Raw genomic sequence first — 24,136 nt, forward strand, 5'->3', positions numbered from 1 at the left:
AACCGTGATGACTTCTTTATTCCAGAGCTGTGGAGGCTTCTAGATACAATTAATGAAACCACAGTCTTTCCTTCCTATCCCATTGGCCAGGATTCAAGAAAGCAAGACAGGATAAAGAAAATCAAACTATTAAACATTTCCTGGTTATTACAGTAGAGTTAAAGAAAACCATCGACTATTACTACAACTCTTTTCCTTCAAATATATAATCTTTTCAAAGAAATGGGATCAGTTCATTTGGGAAAGGTCAAGCCAGTAACTGCCTTCCAGTAATGTAGTCTGAACATAGAATTGATGGGCAGTTGCATGCCTAACTATATTAAGATGATAAACTGTATATGTCAAAGCCTTTCTTCCTCCTAGTTACCCTAAGCCATTTTTTTTATTTTCTTTGAAATGAAATACTTATTGCATGAATGAAAATAGTTTGTTGTGATTTGGAACAACGTGTTTGTTTTCCATATTAATTTTAAAAAATGTATTGTTTGAAAACTTTTACTAACGATCTTGTTTTCTTATTTTGTCTCTTTTGGTTTTTCCACAACTGATATTGTTATTTAGAAGGTTTCAGGTGGGTGACACTATTCCTGCGTAGGTGCCTGGCGGAAAGGAACACTAGGGCAGCCTCAGTCCTCTCCTCTTCTTCCAGCCAGCTGCGACCACCACTCTGACAAAGTCCAAAAATATGGTAACGGGTTTGTAACTGCCAACAAGAGAAAAACCACCTCACTTCATGCTTGAGCTCCTCTGTCTTGTGGCTTCCTTTGAAGAGCAAACAAAAAAGTAACTAAATGGAAAGTACAGTAAGCATTCTTTAAAACATGCTATACTAATTTCCCAACTCTGAGTTAAGTAAAAAGAGACTTGGATTTGGAAGAAATAATCAAGAAAGAACCCTCTAACTCTTACATATTGTTTATTTTTTTCCTGTTTTGTTTTGTTTTTCCTTCTTTATTTGGACTTGCAGCGTTCTGATGATGATGCAGATAGTGCGCTGTGAGTCTGCAGTAGCGCAGGGGCTGCGCAGCGATACCCCCCATGCAACCAAAGGGGCGGAAAGCGCAAGCATGTGACCCCTTACACCCCTCATTCCCTTTGGCCTGTTGGTTGTGGACCTCTCCCCACTTAGTACCAGCCTCGCTCCCAAACACCCCAAAATCTCAGAGAAGCTTTAGATTCATTCTATAAAATTTTGATTTCTCTCCAGTAAAAAATAAATAAATAAAATCTGCAGTTTTATTAATAATGACAGATATACTCTTGTCAGTTATCTCTAAATATTGAGAGTTTTAATGTAATCATTAAGCTCCTGGTTTCTTTGATTTCCAAATCTTCCATAATCCTCCTTTATTCTGAGATCCTCTTTGGGTGCAGTGTGTGTGCCAGTCTGGTGTTGCAGGAATTCTGCTAGGGGATGTGGGTCTGCAGCTGTCTGACCTGGCCATTTGGCGAGCGCAGCGGCCAAGTAACGACCTTGGAGGTCACGCAAGCAGCGTTATGTGACGCATTGTGTCGGTGGTGGTGGCAGTAGACACCTGTGCGCTCGCGTGGATTTGTTGCGCATGCCTTGCAGGGACCATTACCTACACGAACTGTCCAGCATCCCAGGTTGTGAGATACCATGCCTGCAAAAAATGTTACTTGGATAGTTGATAAATCCCAGATGTGATTATTTTTATGACTTTGAGCTAAGAGTAAATGTTTGTAGTATCCCATGGCGGTACACTGGGCATGGACACCACAACAATTCGTGAATGTGGTCATAACTGCAGGATGAGGGCGTGTGTGTCGGTGTTGGTTGGATCTGCGCAGCGTAGGAAAAAGCATTGCAGCTTAGCGCGGCAGAAACGTGCGCATGCGAGCCCATGCTGCAGACTCACTTTTTGCCATCAAGGAGAATGGTTACTAATTCTGTTTTCTCTGCCCTTTTGTTTCTTACTTTTCCTCAAACCTCTTGTTTTGTTTTACAATCCTTTTTTCCCTACCCTACACACCATACCTCTCCCATTCTACTTCCTTTTCTCCTTTGCTGTGGGTTTGTTTCATTGTTGCCCATTTCAAGGCTTGTTACCTGAAAGCTATTGAGACACAGCCCAACTTCGCAGTGGCTTGGAGTAACCTAGGCTGTGTATTCAATGCCCAAGGAGAGATATGGCTAGCCATACATCATTTTGAAAAGGTGAGTTACGTCAGCTTTGAAGACTACTACATTCTATCTTACAGTGGTCTTGTTTGCACTGTTACTCTTGTTTTTCTTTTTCTGTTTTTTTTTAAGGCAGTGACTCTGGACCCTAACTTTCTTGACGCATATATCAATTTAGGCAATGTGTTGAAGGAAGCTCGTATCTTTGACAGGTGAGCGCAACTCATAAGTCCTCTTCCTGTTATCAGAGTTCAGAATGAGTCATCGGATGAGGGTTGTCACTTTCTGTCTCCGTTTTGTGTGTCATTGCTGAATCAGAAGTCTTAATTGGTCTGGGCTTTCCTATGCAGCTGCATTTTGATAACCTGCTTCTCCAACAAATTTTCACTTATTTTGTAGATGTTAAAGACTTGCATATAACTTGTTTTTGACAAAAATTTAATTATTTTTGGAAAACATTTTTTGCAAAGACAATTGTGGTCGGTCACAACAACAGAAGTAGCTGTATACATTTTAATATTATAATATAATGAAAATCATCAATGAAAAATAATCATAATATATTATGAAAATAATATTTCAGGCTCCTCTCCTGTGGAACCAGCTCCCAATTCAGATCAAGGAGACAGACACCCTCTCTACTTTTAAGATTAGGCTTAAAACGTTCCTTTTTGCTAAAGCTTATAGTTAGGGCTGGATCAGGTGACCCTGAACCATCCCTTAGTTATGCTGCTATAGACTTAGACTGCTGGGGGGTTCCCATGATGCACTGAGTGTTTCTTTCTCTTTTTGCTCTGTATGCACCACTCTGCATTTAATCATTAGTGATTGATCTCTGCTCCCCTCCACAGCATGTCTTTTTCCTGGTTCTCTCCCTCAGCCCCAACCAGTCCCAGCAGAAGACTGCCCCTCCCTGAGCCTGGTTCTGCTGGAGGTTTCTTCCTGTTAAAAGGGAGTTTTTCCTTCCCACTGTCGCCAAGTGCTTGCTCACAGGGGGTCGTTTTGACCGTTGGGGTTTTTACGTAATTATTGTATGGCCTTGCCTTACAATATAAAGCGCCTTGGGGCAACTGTTTGTTGTGATTTGGCGCTATATAAATAAAATTGATTGATTGAATATTCTGTTTGTAAACAGTTCAAACTTTGACATACTTCAGACAGTGTATTGTAAGGTCCTGTGGACTGACCAAATACATTTTTTTATTGTTAGGATATTATTAACTGTCCGTGGATTTTCCTGTAATTCAGTAGTGTGGTTTCAGATTTGACCAAAAGGATTAACCCTGACATGTTTATTTTATTTTACAGAGCTGTAGCTGGCTATCTGAGAGCCCTGAGTCTGAGCCCCAACCATGCAGTTGTCCACGGAAACCTTGCCTGTGTGTACTATGAACAGGGCCTTATTGATCTGGCTATTGACACTTACCGCCGTGCTATAGAATTGCAGCCCCACTTCCCAGATGCTTACTGCAATTTGGCAAATGCCCTAAAGGAGAAGGGAAATGTAAGGCATTACTTTTATTTCTGTTGATGTCCCTTATTGTGGCTGTTTTGTATGTGGACTCTATTCCAAACACAACACACTACGTCATTATGCCCCTACATCTTTATAGTTGCTGGATGGCTCATCTTACCAGTGATCAACTTAAAAATTCAAATACCAGCTTATTATTGTTAAAAGTAAAATATGTTTTGTTTTTCTTTTTTTTAACTGGATCTTTACCCTGTGTGCATTTAATAATGTCATTGCCCTTGGATATTTTGTTAGTTCTAGTTTAGATTTTTGTGTGTGTGCGTGTGCGCATGTGTCCATTTATTAGAAATGACCTTTCAGGTTTTCATCTGTACTTCTCAGGTCTCTGAAGCAGAAGAGTGCTACAACACAGCCTTACGTCTGTGTCCAACCCACGCTGACTCACTTAACAACTTGGCTAACATAAAGCGTGAGCAGGGTAACATTGAGGAGGCCGTTCAGCTCTACAGGAAAGCCTTAGAGGCAAGAAATTGTTTGCTTTGTTTTCACTCTGATAAAGTTTAACATAACTGTCATGTTTGCTTTCAGTGATAGCATTGTAGTTGTTTGCTGTTGACTTTAATTTCAGTCTTACATTTTCATTAGGTCTTTCCAGAATTTGCAGCAGCTCATTCCAATCTGGCCAGTGTTCTGCAGCAGCAAGGAAAACTCCAGGAAGCCCTGATGCACTACAAAGAGGCCATAAGGTTTGTAAATATATGATGCAGATAACTGCTGAAACAAAATTTACTTATTTATTTTTTATGCATTGTTGGCATGACGTTGTGCTTCTCTGCTGAGAAGCTCCAGTGCTTGGTTTTCAATGTGAATTTTTGGCTGATGAGTATATGTAGTAGCTTATTGCTTATGGTTCAAATACTGTTCAGTATAAGAGATGAACATCTAAAAATCTAGGGTGTTATGTATTGTAAAACCTTGTTAATTTTTTCCCCACACACCACTTCTGGTGAACTGTATAAATCAGAATCTTATGTGTAGAAAGATGTGCATATTTTGTATATCCATATTTAGTTAATTAGGCCATTGTGATATAGTTGTTGAAATGCTTTTCTACCATTACAGAATCAGTCCCACATTTGCTGACGCTTACTCAAATATGGGTAATACACTGAAGGAAATGCAAGACGTACAAGGAGCGTTGCAGTGCTACACTCGTGCCATTCAGATCAACCCGGCGTTTGCAGATGCTCATAGCAATTTAGCCTCTATTCACAAGGTAGGGAGAATCATGGAGGCAACTGAAATGTGATGTTTTCTCTGGTCATGTCTGCTTAAAGCAGTGGTTCTCCACCCTGGTTTTTGCCAACTCCTTGATGTGCACATTTTCTATCCCTCCCTGCTCTGCCACAAGCTGGTTATTTGAGTCGGGTGTGCTTGGCCAGCTTGTTGTAGCTAACAGACGCCTAGATGGAATAATTAGCTTTTGACAACGGTACTTTTGAAAGCTATGATTGCAGTAGAAAATCACTTGATAGAATAGAGCAGTATTTAAAAAAAATATGAACCAAACAAGTTAGTTTATTTATCTGTGTTCACTCAAATGTTGACTCGTCTCTGATTTGAGTATAAGAAAAAGCTTTGGAAGAACTAGTTGCACATATTTTATTTAATTTATTTATGCTCCCCCAAAATAAATTCCCTTTAGGAAACTGTTTCCTAAATACCAGTACAACTGATATGTAGATCATTAATTCAAAACATCATGAGCTCGAGTCTTAGTGGGCGTGATTAATTTATACTCCTTGACAAATTCATTGTGTGCATCACAAACCTGCACATTAGGGTTTACTCCTTTCACTGCTCTTAACCTGGAGTTGGTCCCCGGGCGTCAGACTGACTGTAGCTGACCACTGCACCTGTTGATCAAATTATGTATAACTGTAATTAGGATGGTGCAGTTAGATGCAGAGGACAAATGTACAATGACTATAAAGGCCCTTCTTCATAAAGGATTTCAGTTCATTGCAGTAATGTAACCAAAGAGTCAAGTTCACTTTGTGAAATGGCATGTAAATAAATGTTTTTTAAATTACAAATGTTAATAAATGAAATGGCAGCTAGCATTGCATGTTGCAACTTTGGGCACAGTAATTAATGTATTTCAATCTTGATTTTTGCTACTAGGATTCAGGTAACATCCCAGAGGCCATCGCTTCTTATCGCACAGCCTTGAAACTGAAGCCGGACTTTCCTGATGCATACTGCAACTTGGCACATTGTCTGCAGGTTCTTAAGACTCATTTTGTTCAAATGTGAATTTTGCTTGTATGTAATTACTTGTTGATTTAGTTTGTTTTGGTTTTGTGTAATTACTATTATCTCTGTCAGATTGTATGTGACTGGACAGACTATGATGAGCGGATGAAAAAGCTCGTCAGCATTGTGGCTGATCAGCTGGATAAAAATCGCTTGCCTTCAGTGCACCCTCACCACAGCATGCTGTATCCGCTGTCTCACAATTTTCGCAAGGCTATTGCTGAAAGACACGGAAACCTTTGCCTGGACAAGGTACACAAAGATATTAAAGCAAGTAACCTTTAATTTCTATTTTTCTTTGTGGGAGGGGGTTGAAGGTGGCTGGTGATGGCTGTGGCTATCTGAGGGGACCTTGGGTAGGTAAGAACTGGGAGACAAATAAAATAACACCCCTATTCCACAGGGCGCCATTCTATTACGATTGCCCACAATCCAAGAAAAGGTCAAACTTTCTTCTAGAACTTGCTTTGTAATGGTGCCAAACTACAGCCAAACAAAATTAGTCAATCTGCAGAAAGACATAATAGAAACAGACAAAACTGGTTATTTGGATGCCAGGAACATTGACAGAGAAGCAGGCATCAGATACCCATGGGATTGGAGGTGGTGTGAAATCCAGGTAAGTTGCTGTCTGCTTCTTTCTTCAGTAAGTTGGTGTTTAAAAGTTACAAGTAACAAGTGACGTGTGTGGCAGTCTTAAAGCACTCGGTTGTCATTATGCTTTTTCTGGATGTGTCCCTCAACTAGCTTTTCTTTCTACAATAATCAACCTCCAAATCAAAGTTAAGGTGTGCAATTTCCTCTTTTTCAAACCCTGTGTTGCAAAATTGTTCGTATTTGCTGATTTTTCTGGCAAACGTATTTGATCCATTGTCAGAATCTAATCAGCGTGTGCGCTGCAAAAACTATTAAAATATGACAGGAGGAGTGAAACCAGAAAAGTGTAAAATCGCAGTCCTTTTCAGTGTCTGATTTGGTGCACGTCAGGCACCAAATCAGACACTGAAAGCCCGGGTCGGGCTTTTTAATCATGGGAATGGCATGGGTACTCACTTTCCTCGAATCTGAGTCTCAGCGCTGAACTTTAATTTCATACCTTTGTTACTGGGCATGTCCAGACTGCTTTGTCCGGTACATAAGAGGGGTTTTTAATGGAAATGCAATGCAGTCAGACAGGACTTTTGGCCAGTGTGAGTGGAAATGTGTTATATACAGTGTTACATGAACACTAAATTTACCTGCCTCGCAAAAATTTGAAGATGATGTCGGCTTCCATACCACACAGCTGACTTTATTTTCCCAGATTTTTCATCTGTTCAGATCTGAAGCGAATCTGTACATCTTGAACTTGTGTCTATTTCTGCATCCAGGTGCGCAACAACCTGACATTTTCAGTGAATAAATAAATAAGTTGGATTTATATGCAGATAGCTTAACAGCGAATGCTATTTTGGCCCCAAGATGGCACCATGAGTCAAGTGACCGTTTTTACCTGAGGCCAACATATGGCTATCGTGTATTGCAAAGACCTGGTGTCCGTCTGTCTGTGTTCAGCATAAGTCCAGTCCTTTTGCTGCCACAGTCTTCAAATTCACAGGGAACATTCTTGGGATACAGACCTTGGATAATTTCAAACATGGCTAACCTTGACCTAGTTTAACAGGCATTTTAAGAGGGTAAAAAGTCACATTCTGTTGAAATCTGTTCAGTTTAGTTTTTGAACGGTGGGGGTGACAGCCGGTCAGAGTAGAGCTGCACCGTGATGTCACAGTCTGGTTGCTAGCTGCTGTAAAAGCAAGCAAGAAATAAACACTTCTAAAACTGGAAATGCTGTTTTTAGAACCTAATAATACCTCTGAAGTGATTAAAAGACATTTAGCAGATGTTAGCATGCATGCTAACTCAAAGCTAACTTCCAGTCTTTTCGAAAGTTCATGTTCACATATGTAAAAGCTAGCGAGAAATAAACACTTCTGAAACTGAAAATGCTGTTTTTGGAACCTAAAGCAACTGCAAATTATAAAGAACACAATGCTCATACTGCTGAGAGTACTTTAGCATTGTATTCCCCCCCAACCCCGCGCGCTTTGTCAGGTCACTGTTGTGTATAAAGGGATTCTAATTAAATCAATGCACAAAAAAGCACAGAAGGCAAATTAAAAAAAATGGACCTGGGATGATATTAATCATACCATATAAGTAGCACAAAATGCAAAATAGAACTGACCATTTTGTTGAATATTGAAAATAGGTTAGATTGTGTGAGAAATATTTTCATGGAACTTAGTCAACTTTTCCCACATATCTGTTTATATCATTTCAGAACATTAGCATGGAATCCTGTGCATGAGTACATGCATTTTATATCATGTACAAGGTAAACACTCTCATATTAAAATCATGAGAATGGAAAGAACCCATCTAGTTACAGTTGCATGCAGTATGGTAGTGTCTCATGTATGATCCACAGTTAATACTTTTCTGTTATAATTAGAATCCAGATATTTAGCAAGTTCACTGCTGAAAATGGTTGTGGGGAGCATTGGCATAGCCAAAACCCTTCAGCTTCAGAGTGCTTCGCCCCCCCAGACCCTCAACCAGGACCCCCAACCACTTTAGTAATATTTCTTTATTTACCTCTCGCATACCTGTGTTAAGACTATCAACACCCTGAAGTTACTACGCACTAGTGACAATTTGGCAAATTGTGATGAACTTTTTTGAATAGCTCGAAAATTTCACCTCTATTTCAAAACTGGTGCTGATGATGGCCGTAACTACTACGTATACCAAGTTTGTTCAAGATGCACCAAGAAGTTAGTATGATGCTTTAAACTGTGCCATAGTTTGCTATTTGGGATGAAACGGGAAGGAACGGCGCTCTGTGGAATAGCCCCATAAGCTGATGGTGGCTGGGTTGCTTGCGTGGATGAAAATATGGTATAAAATTCAGACATAATTTGAGATCAAACTCACATTCTGTGATTGATGCATAAATGTACGTACTTACTTCCTGTTTTGCTATAATTAAACTGTTTTTCTACAGATAAATGCACTGCACAAACCTCCATATGAGCATCCAAAAGATCTGAAGGCCAGTGGGGGACGTCTGAGAATTGGTTACGTTAGCTCAGACTTTGGCAATCATCCGACTTCCCACCTGATGCAGTCCATTCCTGGAATGCACAATCCCGAGAAATTTGAGGTGACTTTACTCCACTACTATCATTATACACCTGCCAACTATATACAGTAGTGTTCAGAATAATAGTAGTGCTATGTGACTAAAAAGATTAATCCAGGTTTTGAGTATATTTCTTATTGTTACATGGGAAACAAGGTACCAGTAGATTCTCACAAATCCAACAAGACCAAGCATTCATGATATGCACACTCTCAAGGCTATGAAATTGGCTTAATAAAAAAAAAAAAAAAAAAAAGTAGAAAAGGGGGTGTTCATAATAATAGTAGCATCTGCTGTTGACGCTACAAACTCAAAACTATTATGTTCAAACTGCTTTTTTAGCAATCCTGTGAATCACTAAACTAGTATTTAGTTGTATAACCACAGTTTTTCATGATTTCTTCACATCTGCGAGGCATTAGTTTTGTTGGTTTGGAACCAAGATTTTGCTTGTATACTAGTGTGCTTGGGGTCATTGTCTTGTTGAAACACCCATTTCAAGGGCATGTCCTCTTCAGCATAAGGCAACATGACCTCTTCAAGTATTTTGACATATCCAAACTGATCCATGATACCTGGCATGCGATATATAGGCCCAACACCATAGTAGGAGAAACATGCCCATATCATGATGTTTGCACCACCATGCTTCACTGTCTTCACTGTGAACTGTGGCTTGAATTCAGAGTTTGTGGGTCATCTCACAAACTGTCTGCGGCCCTTGGACCCAAAAAGAACAATTTTACTCTCATCAGTCCACAAAATATTCCTCCATTTCTCTTTAGGCCAGTTGATGTCTTTTTTGGCAAATTGTAACCTCTTCTGCAAGTCTTTTATTTAACAGAGGGACTTTGCGGCCATCAATCCCATCGTCACGTCTTCCGAAGAGGAAGCAGAGACTGGGGACTCAGAGGCGGACTCATCCAGGCCAAAGTTACCGAGCCATCGGTGGCAAGGCTCCTGGAGTGGATGAAATCCGTCCTGAGTACCTTAAGTCTCTGGATGTTGTGGGACTGTCTTGGCTGACACACCTCTGCAACATCGTGTGGCGATCGGGTACGGTGCCTCTGGATTGGCAGACCGGGGTGGTGGGCTCTCTGCTTAAGAAGGGGGACCGGAGGGTGTGTTCCAACTATAGGGGGATCACACTCCTCAGCCTCCCCAGTAAGGTCTATTCCAGAGTACTGGAGAGGAGAATTCGACCGATGGTCGAACCTCGGATTCAGGAGAAGCAGTGTGGTTTTCGTCCTGGTCGCGGCACACTGGACCAGCTCTACACGCTCCATCGGGTGCTCAAGGGTTCATGGGAGTTGCCCTTTGTCACCGGTTCTGTTCATTATTTTTATGGACAGAATTTCTAGGCGCAGCCAGGGTGTAGAGGGGGTCTGGTTTAGGAACCACAGAATCTCGTCTCTGCTGTTTGTGGACGATGTGGTTCTGTTGGCTTCGTCAAATCAGGACCTTCAGCGTGCACTGGGGCGGTTTGCAGCCGAGTGTGAAGCGTCCGGGATGAAAATCAGCACTTCCAAATCCGAGGCCATGGTTCTCGACCGGTGCTTTGCCCTCTTCAGGTCGGTGGAGTGTCCTTGCCTCAAGTGGAGGAGTTTAAGTATCTTGGGGTCTTGTTCACGAGTGAGGGACAGATGGAGCGTGAGATTGATAGACGGATCGGTGCAGCATCTGCAGTGATGCGGTCGCTGTATCGGACCGTCATGGTGAAGAGAGAGCTGAGTAGGGGGGCAAAGCTCTCAATTTACCGATTGAGCTACGTTCCGATCCTCACCTATGGTCATGAGATTTGGCTCATGACCGAAAGAACGAGATTGCGAGTACAAGCAGCCGAGATGAGTTTCCACCGCAGGGTGGCTGGGCGCTCCCTTAGAGATAGGGTGAGGAGCTCGGTCACTCGGGAGGAGCTCGGAGTCGAGCCGCTGCTCCTCCACATCGAAAGGAGTCAGTTGAGGTGGCTCGGGCATCTTTTTCGGATGCCCTCTGGACGCCTCGCTGGAGAGGTGTACCGGGCACGTCCCATTGGAAGGAGGCCCCGGGGAAGACCCAGGACACGCTGGAGGGACTACATCTCTCAGCTGGCTTGGGAATGCCTTGGGGTTCCCCCGGAGGAGCTAGGGGAGGTGTGTGTGGATCGGGAGGTCTGGGTGGCTTTGCTTGAGCTGCTGCCCCCGCGATCCGACTCCGCATAAAGCGGAAGAAAATGGATGGATGGACTTTGCGGGGGATTCTTGCAAATAAATTAGCTTCACACAGGCGTCTTCTAACTGTCACAGCACTTACAGGTAACTCCAGACTGTCTTTGATCATTCTGGAGCTGATCAATGGGTGAGCCTTTGCCATTCTGGTTATTCTTCTATCCATTTTGATAGTTGTTTTCCGTTTTCTTCCATGCGTCTCTTGTTTTTTTTTGTCCATTTTAAAGCATTGTAGATGAACAGCTTATAATTTTTTTGCACCTGCGTATAAGTTTTCCCCTCTCCAATCAACTTTTTAATCAAACTACACTGTTCTTCTGAACAATGTCTTGAACGTCCCATTTTCTTCAGGCTTTCAAAGAGAAAAGCATGTTCGACAGGTGCTGGCTTCATCCTTAAATACGGGACACCTGATTCACACCTGTTTGTTCCACAAAATTGACGAACTCACTGACTGAATGCCACACTGCTATTATTGTGAACACCCCCTTTTCTACTTTTTTTTTTTTACTAATAGCCCAGTTTCATAGCCTTAAGAGTGTGCATATCATGAATGCTTGGTCTTGTTGGATTTGTGAGAATCTACTGAATCTACTGGTACCTTCTTTCCCATGTAACAATAAGAAATATACTCAAAACATGGATTAATCTTTTTAGTCACATAGCACTACTATTATTCTGAACTCTACTGTACATGTCTGGAATAAGAGAAAACTGAGAAATTTTATGTTTTGTGTTTTTATTTTTTTTATTAGCTTAAAAGTATTTGCTTTAATCCCTGTATATACAGTATGTGGTCACTACATTAAATGGCCTGATGAATGTCAACTGAAATGTTTTGCACCTAACATGAAAGTAATTGTTGTTTGAAGGTGTTCTGCTATGCTCTCAGCCCTGATGACAGCACCAACTTCCGTGTGAAAGTCGTAGCAGAGGCTCATCACTTCACAGACCTCTCACAGGTTAATTTCTGTAATTATTCTTGCTGTGTTATGATTATTTGACATATACATTTTTACCTTTTTTGTAGTAGTAGTAGTTTGATTTTTAAAATTCAAACACTGAATGGATGGGTGTAGTTAATGATGTCATTTTGGACAATGACTCAATTGTTTAATTATTCAATGTGGCCCTTCTAGATCCCCTGCAATGGGAAAGCGGCTGATCGCATTCACCAGGATGGAATCCACATTCTGGTGAACATGAATGGATACACAAAAGGAGCTCGCAATGAACTGTTTGCCCTCCGCTCTGCCCCCATTCAGGTATTCCCTACACATGATTTCAGATTGATGCAGCTTTGAGATGTGCGTCATCTGTGAAGAGATGACTGAATGTAACCTGCGTTGAAATCGGTCCAATTTTATTTTGGCATCACAAACCTAACCCATAATTGTTGTTCTATACACACACAACAGGCTATGTGGCTTGGCTACCCAGGAACTAGTGGGGCTCCCTTCATGGATTACATCATCTCTGATAAGGAAACCTCACCTCTGGAGGTAGCTGAGCAATATTCTGAGAAATTGGCCTATTTGCCCAATACGTTCTTCATTGGGGATCATGCCAACATGTTCCCTCACCTAAAGGTTGGTCTGGCCTTTGTAATAATTTGTGCAATAGTTTTGTCTTTCTGTTCTTGGTTTCTCTGTGCCGTGACAGGGTCTTTGAAAGAGAACATTGTTTGGATGTTAAAGTAATAAATGTTTGCTTCTAAACCTCTAGAAAAAGGCAGTGATTGACTTCAAATCTAATGGGCACATCTTTGACAACCGTATCGTTCTCAATGGTATCGATCTGAAGGCCTTTTTGGACAGTCTGCCAGATGTCAAAGTGATTAAAGTGAGTTCTTTGATTAAACAATTTGGTTTTGCTTTTTTATAATAGAATATTGTCATTTAGATGATTAACTTGTATGTGAGGTTCCTGTTACACTGGTGAACTATTGACTCATAATTCACAATGAACAGAGTAAAACAAATTTGATGTGCGGATTTTTGTGTTTGGTTATGTTAAAGAAAATGTGCATCTCAGCTGATTGTGATGTTTTCTTTGCTTAAATTACATGGAATAGGAATGCTTGAACTGTTGAATCAAAAATAACATCATGTTGAAAGTTATATTGTACACACCTTTGAACTCTAATTGTTGTGTTGTTAGATGAAGTGCGATAGCCAAGAAACCTCTGGGGACACTAATGCAGCTCTGTCAATGCCTGTGATCCCCATGAACACCGCAGCTGAAGCAATCATCAACATGATCAACCAGGGCCAGATTCAGGTCACAATCAACAATTTCACTGTCAGCAATGGCCTGGCCACAACGCAGGTGTGTCTAAACTATACAGGCTCATCATTATAAGCATCTTGTGCTGTGTGCCTACAAATTAGAAATTGGAACAAGTGCAATTCCATGTGCTGCTTTTTGGATCTTCTCATCAAATGAGGTTGTAGTCTCTGACACTGCTGTTACAAGGCTGGTGCGTTCATCAAAATAAAGAGGAGAAAAATGGTTACAGTGTGGATCAACTGTAGAATTTTATTTATTTTTCAGATTAATAACAAAGCTGCTACTGGGGAAGAGGTGCTGCGTACAGTTGTTGTGACAACACGCTCCCAGTATGGTCTCCCTGAAGATTCGATCGTCTACTGCAACTTCAACCAGCTCTACAAGATTGATCCCCCTACACTCCAGATGTGGGCAAACGTAAGTTAGACTTCAAGCTAATCAATGTTACACAAAGAAAACTGGCTGTAAAAGCAATGGCTTGCAATTTTCTTGTATCCAGCGCACTGTGACAATTAAAGACCTAATTGAATTGACTGGGTACATTCCTCAAGGTGTCAGGAACTTAGCTGTTTTTAATTTTACAATATGAAATCTTTTGTTGTTCAGTAACTTATTACCTGTTCTAACTATACAATTTTTTTATTATTATTCCTGAACATATAAATTTTGTGTCAGTTCTGTGTTCCCAGGAGTAGATTTTTGGCTTGCGGCTAAAAGTTGCAGAATATGACATCTTGAAATCCCCCTTTCCCTGCAGATCCTAAAACGTGTGCCCAACAGCGTGTTGTGGCTGCTTCGTTTTCCTGCTGTGGGCGAGCCCAACATCCAGCAGTATGCTCAGAATATGGGAATCCCAAGTTCTCGCATCATCTTTTCACCTGTGGCTCCTAAGGAGGAGCATGTGAGAAGGGGCCAGCTGGCTGACGTGTGCCTCGACACGCCTCTGTGCAACGGCCACACGACAGGCATGGACGTTCTGTGGGCCGGCACACCCATGGTCACCATGCCAGGTGAGGACACAAGGCCATCAGACTCTGCTCTCGTGGAATAGAAACCACTGAAGTACAGTGAGGTTTGTTATTGATTGTAACAATGTTTTGTGAAGGTGAGACCCTTGCATCCCGCGTGGCCGCCTCACAGCTCAGCTGTCTGGGATGTCCCGACTTGATAGCACAGACTCGACAAGAGTACGAGGACGTGGCAGTCAAACTGGGCTCAGACATGGAATAGTAAGTAGAACTTGATTAAATGAAATCTGTTTTGCAGAACATGTTACTATGATGATGGTGTCTGCCTCCTGCAGCCTGAAGATGATCAGAGCATGTGTTTGGAAGCAGCGAATCTGCAGCCCTCTGTTCAACACCAAGCAGTACACAGCAGACCTGGAGAAGCTCTACCTGCACATGTGGGAGCACCACAGCTCTGGCAACAAGCCAGAACACCTGGTCAAACACCAGCCAGTAGAAACCAGTGAGAATGCATGACCCCTGAAGCACACAGATTTCTTTCCCCCTCCTTATACCCCAGCAGTTTCCAGTCCTCAACATTCTTCTTAAACCACAAGAAGCACGCTAGCTTGAATGATCAGATTCTACTGCACTCTATTCCGTGAATGCATCAGCGTCATTTACTTTTAGCAGGACTCTTCTTTGTAAAGGAGCCTAAAGGTGTATTTGTTTGTGGTCACATTTGTTGTTGGATCACACATGCATTTCCTGTGCCAGATAGAATCCTGAGTTTTTTTTCAGGCTCCTCACCTGAGAGTCCTGTCTGAATCCACAGGTGTTTTTGATGAGCATAAGAGGATAATATAACCTGGAATCGCTGGATGCCTTTTCTTCAGTTCTGTGTGCATACGCGAATAATGAATGGGCTGTGGAGAGAACGCTCAGCACTCATAACATGTTGATCCATTTATAAATGGGTTAAGAGTGTTTTAAAAGTATAGTGTTGCACCATAAAAAATAGTAAATTTCTTGTTTCATCAGCTTTAACATGTAATTGCCATTCATAGTTTGCAACTGTTCTTCAGTTTGTCCTAAAATAATATTATATGACCACAGTGCATATATGTGCACGTTTTGGGGCGTTTGGTCTTAATGACTTCTTCACCAAATGGCAGCGTTTGTTCTGTTTTCAGTCATGAAGCTTATTTAGTACCTTTTGTCCTGTTTGACATTAAACACAGCTTTTAATTGCAAAATTATTGGAGAAGGGCCTAAGAGTTCAATTTAGTTGTCAAAGCTGTTAATAAATTTTTATTTCTTAATCACGCAACAGGATTGGTTTGGGTAAGTATTTTCTCAACATTTTTGTTTTTGTATTGTTTAAATGTATGCTGCTGGTTCTACAAGACTCTAAATGTAATAAAAAGCAGAGATGGCTATAAAGTGTCACAGCATTTTTTTTAATGGTCTGGTATCATGATTAATAATGGTAAATACTGTAGCTTATAGATCTCCCCAACCCCCATTACATTGATTTAAGCAGTGGTGTTTAAAAGTTAAATGCATCCAGGTGATATGTTTGAACACCTTGGTTCACAGTTTATTAACCACACAATGCCAAATGATTAAAAGGTCTAATAGTGCAGCTTATAAGTGTAAGAACCATTCAGTTGATGATACAGGCACCAAATCTGGTAGAAATAGAGTCCATCTGTAAAGTATTCACAGTGCTTTTCTTTTCCCACATCTCAAGTTGCAGCCTTTTTTCAAAATGGATTAAATTCACACACACACCCCAATTCTATACACAACACCCCATAATGACATTCTGAAAAGTTGAGATTTTTGCCAATTTATTGAAAATAAAAAACTTAATAAATCACATGTACATAAGTATTCACAGTCTTTGTTATTAAGCTCAAGTGCATCCTGTTTCTACTGATCCTTGAGATGTTTCTGTGTAGGCTCTGTTTGTCCAGGTGGTTTCCATAGTAGAGAAGCTTGTAGCTTGTAGTGTATCATATCAGATGTCAGGAAAACTGTAATGAACACTACATAGGTGAGACGAAGCAACTTTTACACAAGAGGCTAGACCAGCACCGCAGAGAGGTCGCCAGTGGACCTCAGTCTGCAGTTCATCTCCACCTGAAAGACACTAACCACACGTTTGAGGACAAGGAAGTTAAAATCTTAGCCAGAGAGAAGAAATGGTTTGAGAGATATCAAGGAAGCATTCGTTGTAAAACAGTTGAAACCCAGCCTTAACCGCGGAGCGGGTCTCAGACACGCTTTGTCCCCTGTTTACAATGTGGTACTCAGGTCAAAGCAGTTTCAGTTTTTTGTTCGTGGTAATGAGTCATTCATGTCATCAAGAGAGAGTCGTCGGGAGGCTTCCATCCTGTCATTAGGAGAGTGCTAACTAGAGCACAGTAGGTGCTGATTAGAGCTATTGTTTAGTCACTAGCCTATAGCAGTCAGCCTCTCAGTAGGTGGGGTCTGGTTAGGTTAAAAAAAACTCCAGCTTTTGTTGGTTTCTGGTTTAGTCTTCTCTACAAGAGTCAAGACAGAATTCAGACTACCAGAGCAAGAATTTTAGCTGAGGAAGCTTCTGTGATTTGAAGCGAAACGTCCTCATGTCAAGCAACGGATTAGCAGCAATCTTCCATTCCAGCTTATTCATTAATCAAAAACCCAGACAGAGTTTTAATTCATTTGAAAGCTTGACTCTTAGGGGACAAATTGGAAGTCCCAAAAACCAGTTTTATTTGTTGTTATCTATCATCCTCCTGGTCGTTACTGTTGAGTTTCTCTGTGAATTTTCAGACCTTTTGTCTGACTTAGTGCTTAGCTCAGATAAGATACTCAACAAAAATATAAACGCAACACTTTTGGTTTTGCTCCCATTTTGTATGAGATGAACTCAAAGATCTAAAACTTCCACATACACAATATCACCATTTCCCTCAAATATTGTTCACAAACCAGGCTAAATCTGTGATAGTGAGCACTTCTCCTTTGCTGAGATAATCCATCCCACCTCACAGGTGTGCCATATCAAGATGCTGATTAGACACCATGATTAGTGCACAGGTGTGCCTTAGACTGCCCACAATAAAAGGCCACTCTGAAAGGTGCAGTTTTATCACACAGCACAATGCCACAGATGTCGCAAGATTTGAGGGAGCGTGCAATTGGCATGCTGACAGCAGGAATGTCAACCAGAGCTGTTGCTCGTGTATTGAATGTTCATTTCTCTACCATAAGCCGTCTCCAAAGGCGTTTAAGAGAATTTGGCAGTACATCCAACTAGCCTCACAACCGCAGACCACGTGTAACCACACCAGCCCAGGACCTCCACATCCAGCATGTTCACCTCCAAGATCATCTGAGACCAGCCACTCGGACAGCTGCTGAAACAATCGGTTTGCATAACTGTCAGAAACCGTCTCAGGGAAGCTCATCTGCATGCTCGTCGTCCTCATCGGGGTCTCGACCTGACTTCAGTTCTTCGTCGTAACCGACGAGTGGGCAAATGCTCACATTCCCTGGCATTTGGCACGTTGGAGAAGTGTTCTCTTCATGGATGAATCCTGGTTCACACTGTTCAGGGCAGATGGCAGACAGCGTGTGGCGTTGTGTGGGTGAGCGGTTTTCTGATGTCAGTGTTGTGGATCGAGCGGCCCATGGTGGCGGTGGGGTTATGGTATGGGCAGGCGTCTGTTTTGGACGAAGAACACAGGTGCATTTTATTGATGGCATTTTGAATGCACAGAGATACCATGACGAGATCCTGAGGCCCATTGGTGTGCCATACATCCAAGAACATCACCTCATGTTGCAGCATTATAATGCACGGCCCCATGTTGCAAGGATCTGTACACAATTCTTGGAAGCTGAAAATGTGCCAGTTCTTGCATGGCCGGCATACTCACCGGACATGTCACCCATTGAGCATGTCTGGGATGCTCTGGACCGGCGTATACGACAGCGTGTACCAGTTCCTGCCAATATCCAGCAACTTCACACAGCCATTGAAGAGGAGTGGACCAACATTCCACAGGCCACAATTGACAACCTGATCAACTCTATGCGAAGGAGATGTGTTGCACTGCATGAGGCAAATGGTGGTCACACCAGATACTGACTGGTATCCCCCCCAATAAAACAAAACTGCACCTTTCAGAGTGGCCTTTTATTGTGGACAGTCTAAGGCACACCTGTGCACTAATCATGGTGTCTAATCAGCATCTTGATATGGCACACCTGTGAGGTGGGATGGATTATCTCAGCAAAGGAGAAGTGCTCACTATCACAGATTTAGACTGGTTTGTGAACAATATTTGAGGGAAATGGTGATATTGTGTATGTGGAAAAAGTTTTAGATCTTTGAGTTCATCTCATACAAAATGGGAGCAAAACCAAAAGTGTTGCGTTTATATTTTTGTTGAATGTAATTATAGTGGGCGATTTTAACATCCACACAGATGCTGAGAATGACAGCCTCAACACTGCATTTAATCTATTATTAGACTCAATTGGCTTTGCTCAAAATGTAAATGAGTCCACCCACCACTTTAATCATATCTTAGATCTTGTTCTGACTTATGGTATGGAAATTGAAGACTTAACAGTATTCCTTGAAAACTCCCTTCTGTCTGATCATTTCTTAATAACATTTACATTTACTCTGATGGACTACCCAGCAGTGGGGAATAAGTTTCATTACACTAGAAGTCTTTCAGAAAGCGCTGTAACTAGGTTTAAGGATATGATTCCTTCTTTATGTTCTCTAATGCCATATACCAACACAGTGCAGAGTAGCTACCTAAACTCTGTAAGTGAGATAGAGTATCTCGTCAATAGTTTTACATCCTCATTGAAGACAACTTTGGATGCTGTAGCTCCTCTGAAAAAGAGCTTTAAATCAGAAGTGCCTGACTCCGTGGTATAACTCACAAACTCGCATCTTAAAGCAGATAACCCGTAAGTTGGAGAGGAAATGGCGTCTCACTAATTTAGAAGATCTTCACTTAGCCTGGAAAAAGAGTCTGTTGCTCTATAAAAAAGCCCTCCGTAAAGCTAGGACATCTTACTACTCATCACTAATTGAAGAAAATAAGAACAACCCCAGGTTTCTTTTCAGCACTGTAGCCAGGCTGACAAAGAGTCAGAGCTCTATTGAGCCGAGTATTCCTTTAACTTTAACTAGTAATGACTTCATGACTTTCTTTGCTAATAAAATTTTAACTATTAGAGAAAAAATTACTCATAACCATCCCAAAGACGTATCGTTATCTTTGGCTGCTTTCAGTGATGCCGGTATTTGGTTAGACTCTTTCTCTCAGATTGTTCTGTCTGAGTTATTTTCATTAGTTACTTCATCCAAACCATCAACATGTCTATTAGACCCCATTCCTACCAGGCTGCTCAAGGAAGCCCTACCATTATTTAATGCTTCGATCTTAAATATGATCAATCTATCTTTATTAGTTGGCTATGTACCACAGGCTTTTAAGGTGGCAGTAATTAAACCATTACTTAAAAAGCCATCACTTGACCCAGCTATCTTAGCTAATTATAGGCCAATCTCCAACCTTCCTTTTCTCTCAAAAATTCTTGAAAGGGTAGTTGTAAAACAGCTAACTGATCATCTGCAGAGGAATGGTCTATTTGAAGAGTTTCAGTCAGGTTTTAGAATTCATCATAGTACAGAAACAGCATTAGTGAAGGTTACAAACGATCTTCTTATGGCCTGAGACTGGACTCATCTCTGTGCTTGTTCTGTTAGACCTCAGTGCTGCTTTTGATACTGTTGACCATAAAATTTTATTACAGAGATTAGAGCATGCCATAGGTATTAAAGGCACTGCGCTGCGGTGGTTTGAATCATATTTATCTAATAGATTACAATTTGTTCATGTAAATGGGGAATCTTCTTCACAGACTAAGGTTAATTATGGAGTTCCACAAGGTTCTGTGCTAGGACCAATTTTATTCACTTTATACATGCTTCCCTTAGGCAGTATTATTAGACGGCATTGCTTAAATTTTCATTGTTACGCAGATGATACCCAGCTTTATCTATCCATGAAGCCAGAGGACACACACCAATTGGCTAAACTGCAGGATTGTCTTACAGACATAAAGACATGGATGACCTCTATTTTCCTGCTTTTAAACTCAGATAAAATTGAAGTTATTGTACTTGGCCCCACAAATCTTAGAAACATGGTGTCTAACCAGATCCTTACTCTGGATGGCATTACCCTGACCTCTAGTAATACTGTGAGAAATCTTGGAGTCATTTGTGATCAGGATATGTCATTCAAAGCACATATTAAACAAATATGTAAGACTGCTTTTTTGCATTTACATAATATCTCTAAAATTAGAAAGGTCTTGTCTCAGAGTGATGCTGAAAAACTAATTCATGCATTTATTTCCTCTAGGCTGGACTATTGTAATTCATTATTATCAGGTTGTCCTAAAAGTTCCCTGAAAAGCCTTCAGTTAATTCAAAATGCTGCAGCTAGAGTACTGACAGGGACTAGAAGGAGAGAGCATATCTCACCCATATTGGCCTCTCTTCATTGGCTTCCTGTTAATTCTAGAATAGAATTTAAAATTCTTCTTCTTACTTATAAGGTTTTGAATAATCAGGTCCCATCTTATCTTAGGGACCTCATAGTACCATATCACCCCAATAGAGCGCTTCGCTCTCAGACTGCAGGCTTACTTGTAGTTCCTAGGGTTTGTAAGAGTAGAATGGGAGGCAGAGCCTTCAGCTTTCAGGCTCCTCTCCTGTGGAACCAGCTCCCAATTCGGATCAGGGAGACAGGCACCCTCTCTACTTTTAAGATTAGGCTTAAAACTTTCCTTTTTGCTAAAGCTTATAGTTAGGGCTGGATCAGGTGACCCTGAACCATCCCTTAGTTATGCTGCTATAGACTTAGACTGCTGGGGGGTTCCCATGATGCACTGAGTGTTTTTTTTCTCTTTTTGCTCTGTATGCACCACTCTGCATTTAATCATTAGTGATCGATCTCTGCTCCCCTCCACAGCATGTCTTTTTCCTGGTTCTCTCCCTCAGCCCCAACCAGTCCCAGCAGAAGACTGCCCCTCCCTGAGCCTGGTTCTGCTGGAGGTTTCTTCCTGTTAAAAGGGAGTTTTTCCTTTCCACTGTCGCCAAGTGCTTGCTCACAGGGGGTCGTTTTGACCATTGGGGTTTTTACGTAATTATTGTATGGCCTTGCCTTACAATATAAAGCGCCTTGGGGCAACTGTTTGTTGTGATTTGGCGCTATATAAATAAAATTGATTGATTATTGATTGATTGAAGCAACCCAGTCCAGTTGAAGATTCAAGCTTCTCTACTATGATCCTTGAGATGTTCTAACACCTGGGGTAAATTCAGTTGATTGGCCATGATTTGGAAAGGCACACACCTGTCTACATATAAGGTCCCACAATTGATAGTGCATGTCAGAGCACAAACCAAGTATGAAGTCAAAAGAATTGTCTGGAGACCTTTGACACAAGATTGTCTGAAGGCACAAATCGGGGGAAGGGTACAGAAACAATATTGCTGTTTGGAAGGTCCCAATGAGCACAGTGGTCTCCATCATCCATAAATGGAAGAAGTTTGGATCCAACAAGACTCTTCCTAGAGCTGGCCGCCAGTCTAAACAGTAATTGGAGAGAAGGGCCTTAGTCAGGGAGGTGACCAAGAACACGATGGTCACACTCAGAGCTCCAGGATTCCTCTGTTGAGAGAGGAGCCACTCCTTAGTAAAAGTCACATGGCAGCCCACCTGGAGTTTGCCAAAAGTCACCTGAAAGACTCAGACCATGAGAAACAAAATTCTCTGGTCTAATAAGACAAATATTGAACTCTTTGGTGAATGCCAGGTTTCATGTTTGGAGGAAACCAGGCACCATCCCTACAGTGAAGCATGGTGGCAGCATCATGCTGTGGGGGTTTTTTCAGTGGCAGGAACTGGGAGACTAGTCAGGACACAGGAGGCATTTAAGGAGGGGATGGAGGAGGTACTTTTTACCCTGACTGAGGGTCAAAAGTCATAAATTCTGAATGGCTTTATATCTACTTGTAATAAAATGTTAGTAAAAATCATATATATGTTGTTGTCATTAAAAGTCTAGCAGTAATATTACAGTGGAAAAAGCAGCAAGATAAATGAGCACAATGGCAAGGCATACTTCAGATTTATATTTTAATACATAAGGATTGTTTATCCAGACATGTATGGGTTCGTTAGACCTTTTAATTAGCATGAATACACCTTACAAGCGTCATTTATAAAAATCCATCGAGAATTATGATGACAGGAGAAAAAAAAATCACAGTAAATGAACAGAATGGAATATTTTCCACAAATTTCCACACTTTGCATAAAACATTTTTTTCTACCTAGACATGCATGGGTCCATTAGAAAGAGCAATTAAAGGGCTTTAAAACAAGCCTACTTTTATTAAAATCTGTTAACAAATAGCGACAATAAAGCGAGAAAAGCAGCACAGTTTGTCGTAATTTCCCCAAATTTCTGCATTTTACATAAAAGTTGTTTTTTTTTTTTTCTTCACCCACACATGCATAGGTGCATTGGAAAGGGCTTTGAAACAAGCCTACATTTATTAAAATCCATTAAGAAATAGTGACGCTAGTGCAAAAAAGCGGTCAGTTTATTATTGATGAGCTGCACATTTCCACCCTTAGTAATGGTGCCTTCCTATCCTGAGTGACGCTAATAGATAGAGGCGCGCACGTCCATTCCAGTCTATATTTCCATGGGCCGGTCAGCCCTGCCAGTGAGGTGTCCCTTATTTATTTTTCAGAGTTGGCAACCCTAGTCAGGGTTGAGGGAAAGATGAACACAGCAATGTACAGACACATCCTGCATGAAAACCTGCTTCAGAGCGTTCGACTTCAGACTGGAGTAACTGTTCATCTTTCAGCAGGACAATGACTAAGCACACAGCCAAGATATCAAAGGAGTGGCTTCAGGACAACTCTGTGAATGTCCTTGAGTGGCCCAGCCAGAGCCCAGACCTGAATCCGATTGAACATGTCTGGAGAGATCTGAAAATGGCTGTGCACCAACGCTCCTCATCCAACCTGATGGAGCTTGAGAGGTGCTGCAAAGATGAATGGACAAAACTGCCCAAAGAGGTGCACCAAGCTTGTGGCATCATATTCAAGAAGTCGATGCTGTGATCGCTGCCAAAGGTGCAACAATGAAGTATTGAGGAAAGGATGTGAATACGTGTAATTGCTTAGCTTTTTGTACTTAACTAGAAGCACTCGGAGAGTGCAAGCGTCCGCCAAGGCCATAGGGTCACCTTTGGCAAAGAGACTTTTCCACATTTTCCAGGCTTCATGTTTGGAGGAAACTAGGCACCATCCCTACAGTGAAGCATGGTGGCAGCATCATGCCGTTGGGGTGTTTTTCAGTGGCAGGAACTGGGAGACTAGTCAGGATTGAGGGAAAGATGTACAGAGACACGACTGAAAACATAACCTCCTTAATTGGCAGAGGTAATAAATTTGGAAAAATTCC

The 24,136-nt window shown here is 41.5% G+C and overlaps 1 protein-coding gene across 3 annotated transcripts in view; it reads left to right on the plus strand.

Moving 5' to 3' along the window:
• ogt.1 (O-linked N-acetylglucosamine (GlcNAc) transferase, tandem duplicate 1) overlaps positions 1-15,997 on the plus strand; it is a 34,237-nt gene extending 18,240 nt beyond the window's left edge. Inside the window, exons 5-22 of one of the 3 annotated variants that reach the window (XM_034181336.1) lie at positions 2,063-2,179; positions 2,276-2,355; positions 3,452-3,647; positions 3,999-4,139; positions 4,263-4,363; positions 4,740-4,893; positions 5,802-5,903; positions 6,006-6,203; positions 8,980-9,138; positions 12,197-12,286; positions 12,464-12,589; positions 12,743-12,913; positions 13,050-13,166; positions 13,485-13,652; positions 13,878-14,030; positions 14,371-14,623; positions 14,719-14,842; positions 14,917-15,997. In XM_034181336.1, coding sequence (XP_034037227.1) covers positions 2,063-2,179; positions 2,276-2,355; positions 3,452-3,647; positions 3,999-4,139; positions 4,263-4,363; positions 4,740-4,893; positions 5,802-5,903; positions 6,006-6,203; positions 8,980-9,138; positions 12,197-12,286; positions 12,464-12,589; positions 12,743-12,913; positions 13,050-13,166; positions 13,485-13,652; positions 13,878-14,030; positions 14,371-14,623; positions 14,719-14,842; positions 14,917-15,097 — 2,631 coding nt within the window. In that variant the 3' untranslated portion in view covers positions 15,098-15,997. The remainder of the gene's footprint in view (positions 1-2,062; positions 2,180-2,275; positions 2,356-3,451; positions 3,648-3,998; positions 4,140-4,262; positions 4,364-4,739; positions 4,894-5,801; positions 5,904-6,005; positions 6,204-8,979; positions 9,139-12,196; positions 12,287-12,463; positions 12,590-12,742; positions 12,914-13,049; positions 13,167-13,484; positions 13,653-13,877; positions 14,031-14,370; positions 14,624-14,718; positions 14,843-14,916) is intronic. The other 2 variants (XM_034181338.1, XM_034181337.1) reach the window with 2 other exon arrangements.
• The last annotated feature ends 8,139 nt before the right edge of the window (positions 15,998-24,136 follow it).

Source organism: Thalassophryne amazonica, chromosome 11 (genome assembly GCF_902500255.1).
Source record: "Thalassophryne amazonica chromosome 11, fThaAma1.1, whole genome shotgun sequence".
Taxonomy (NCBI): Eukaryota; Metazoa; Chordata; class Actinopteri; order Batrachoidiformes; family Batrachoididae; genus Thalassophryne; species Thalassophryne amazonica.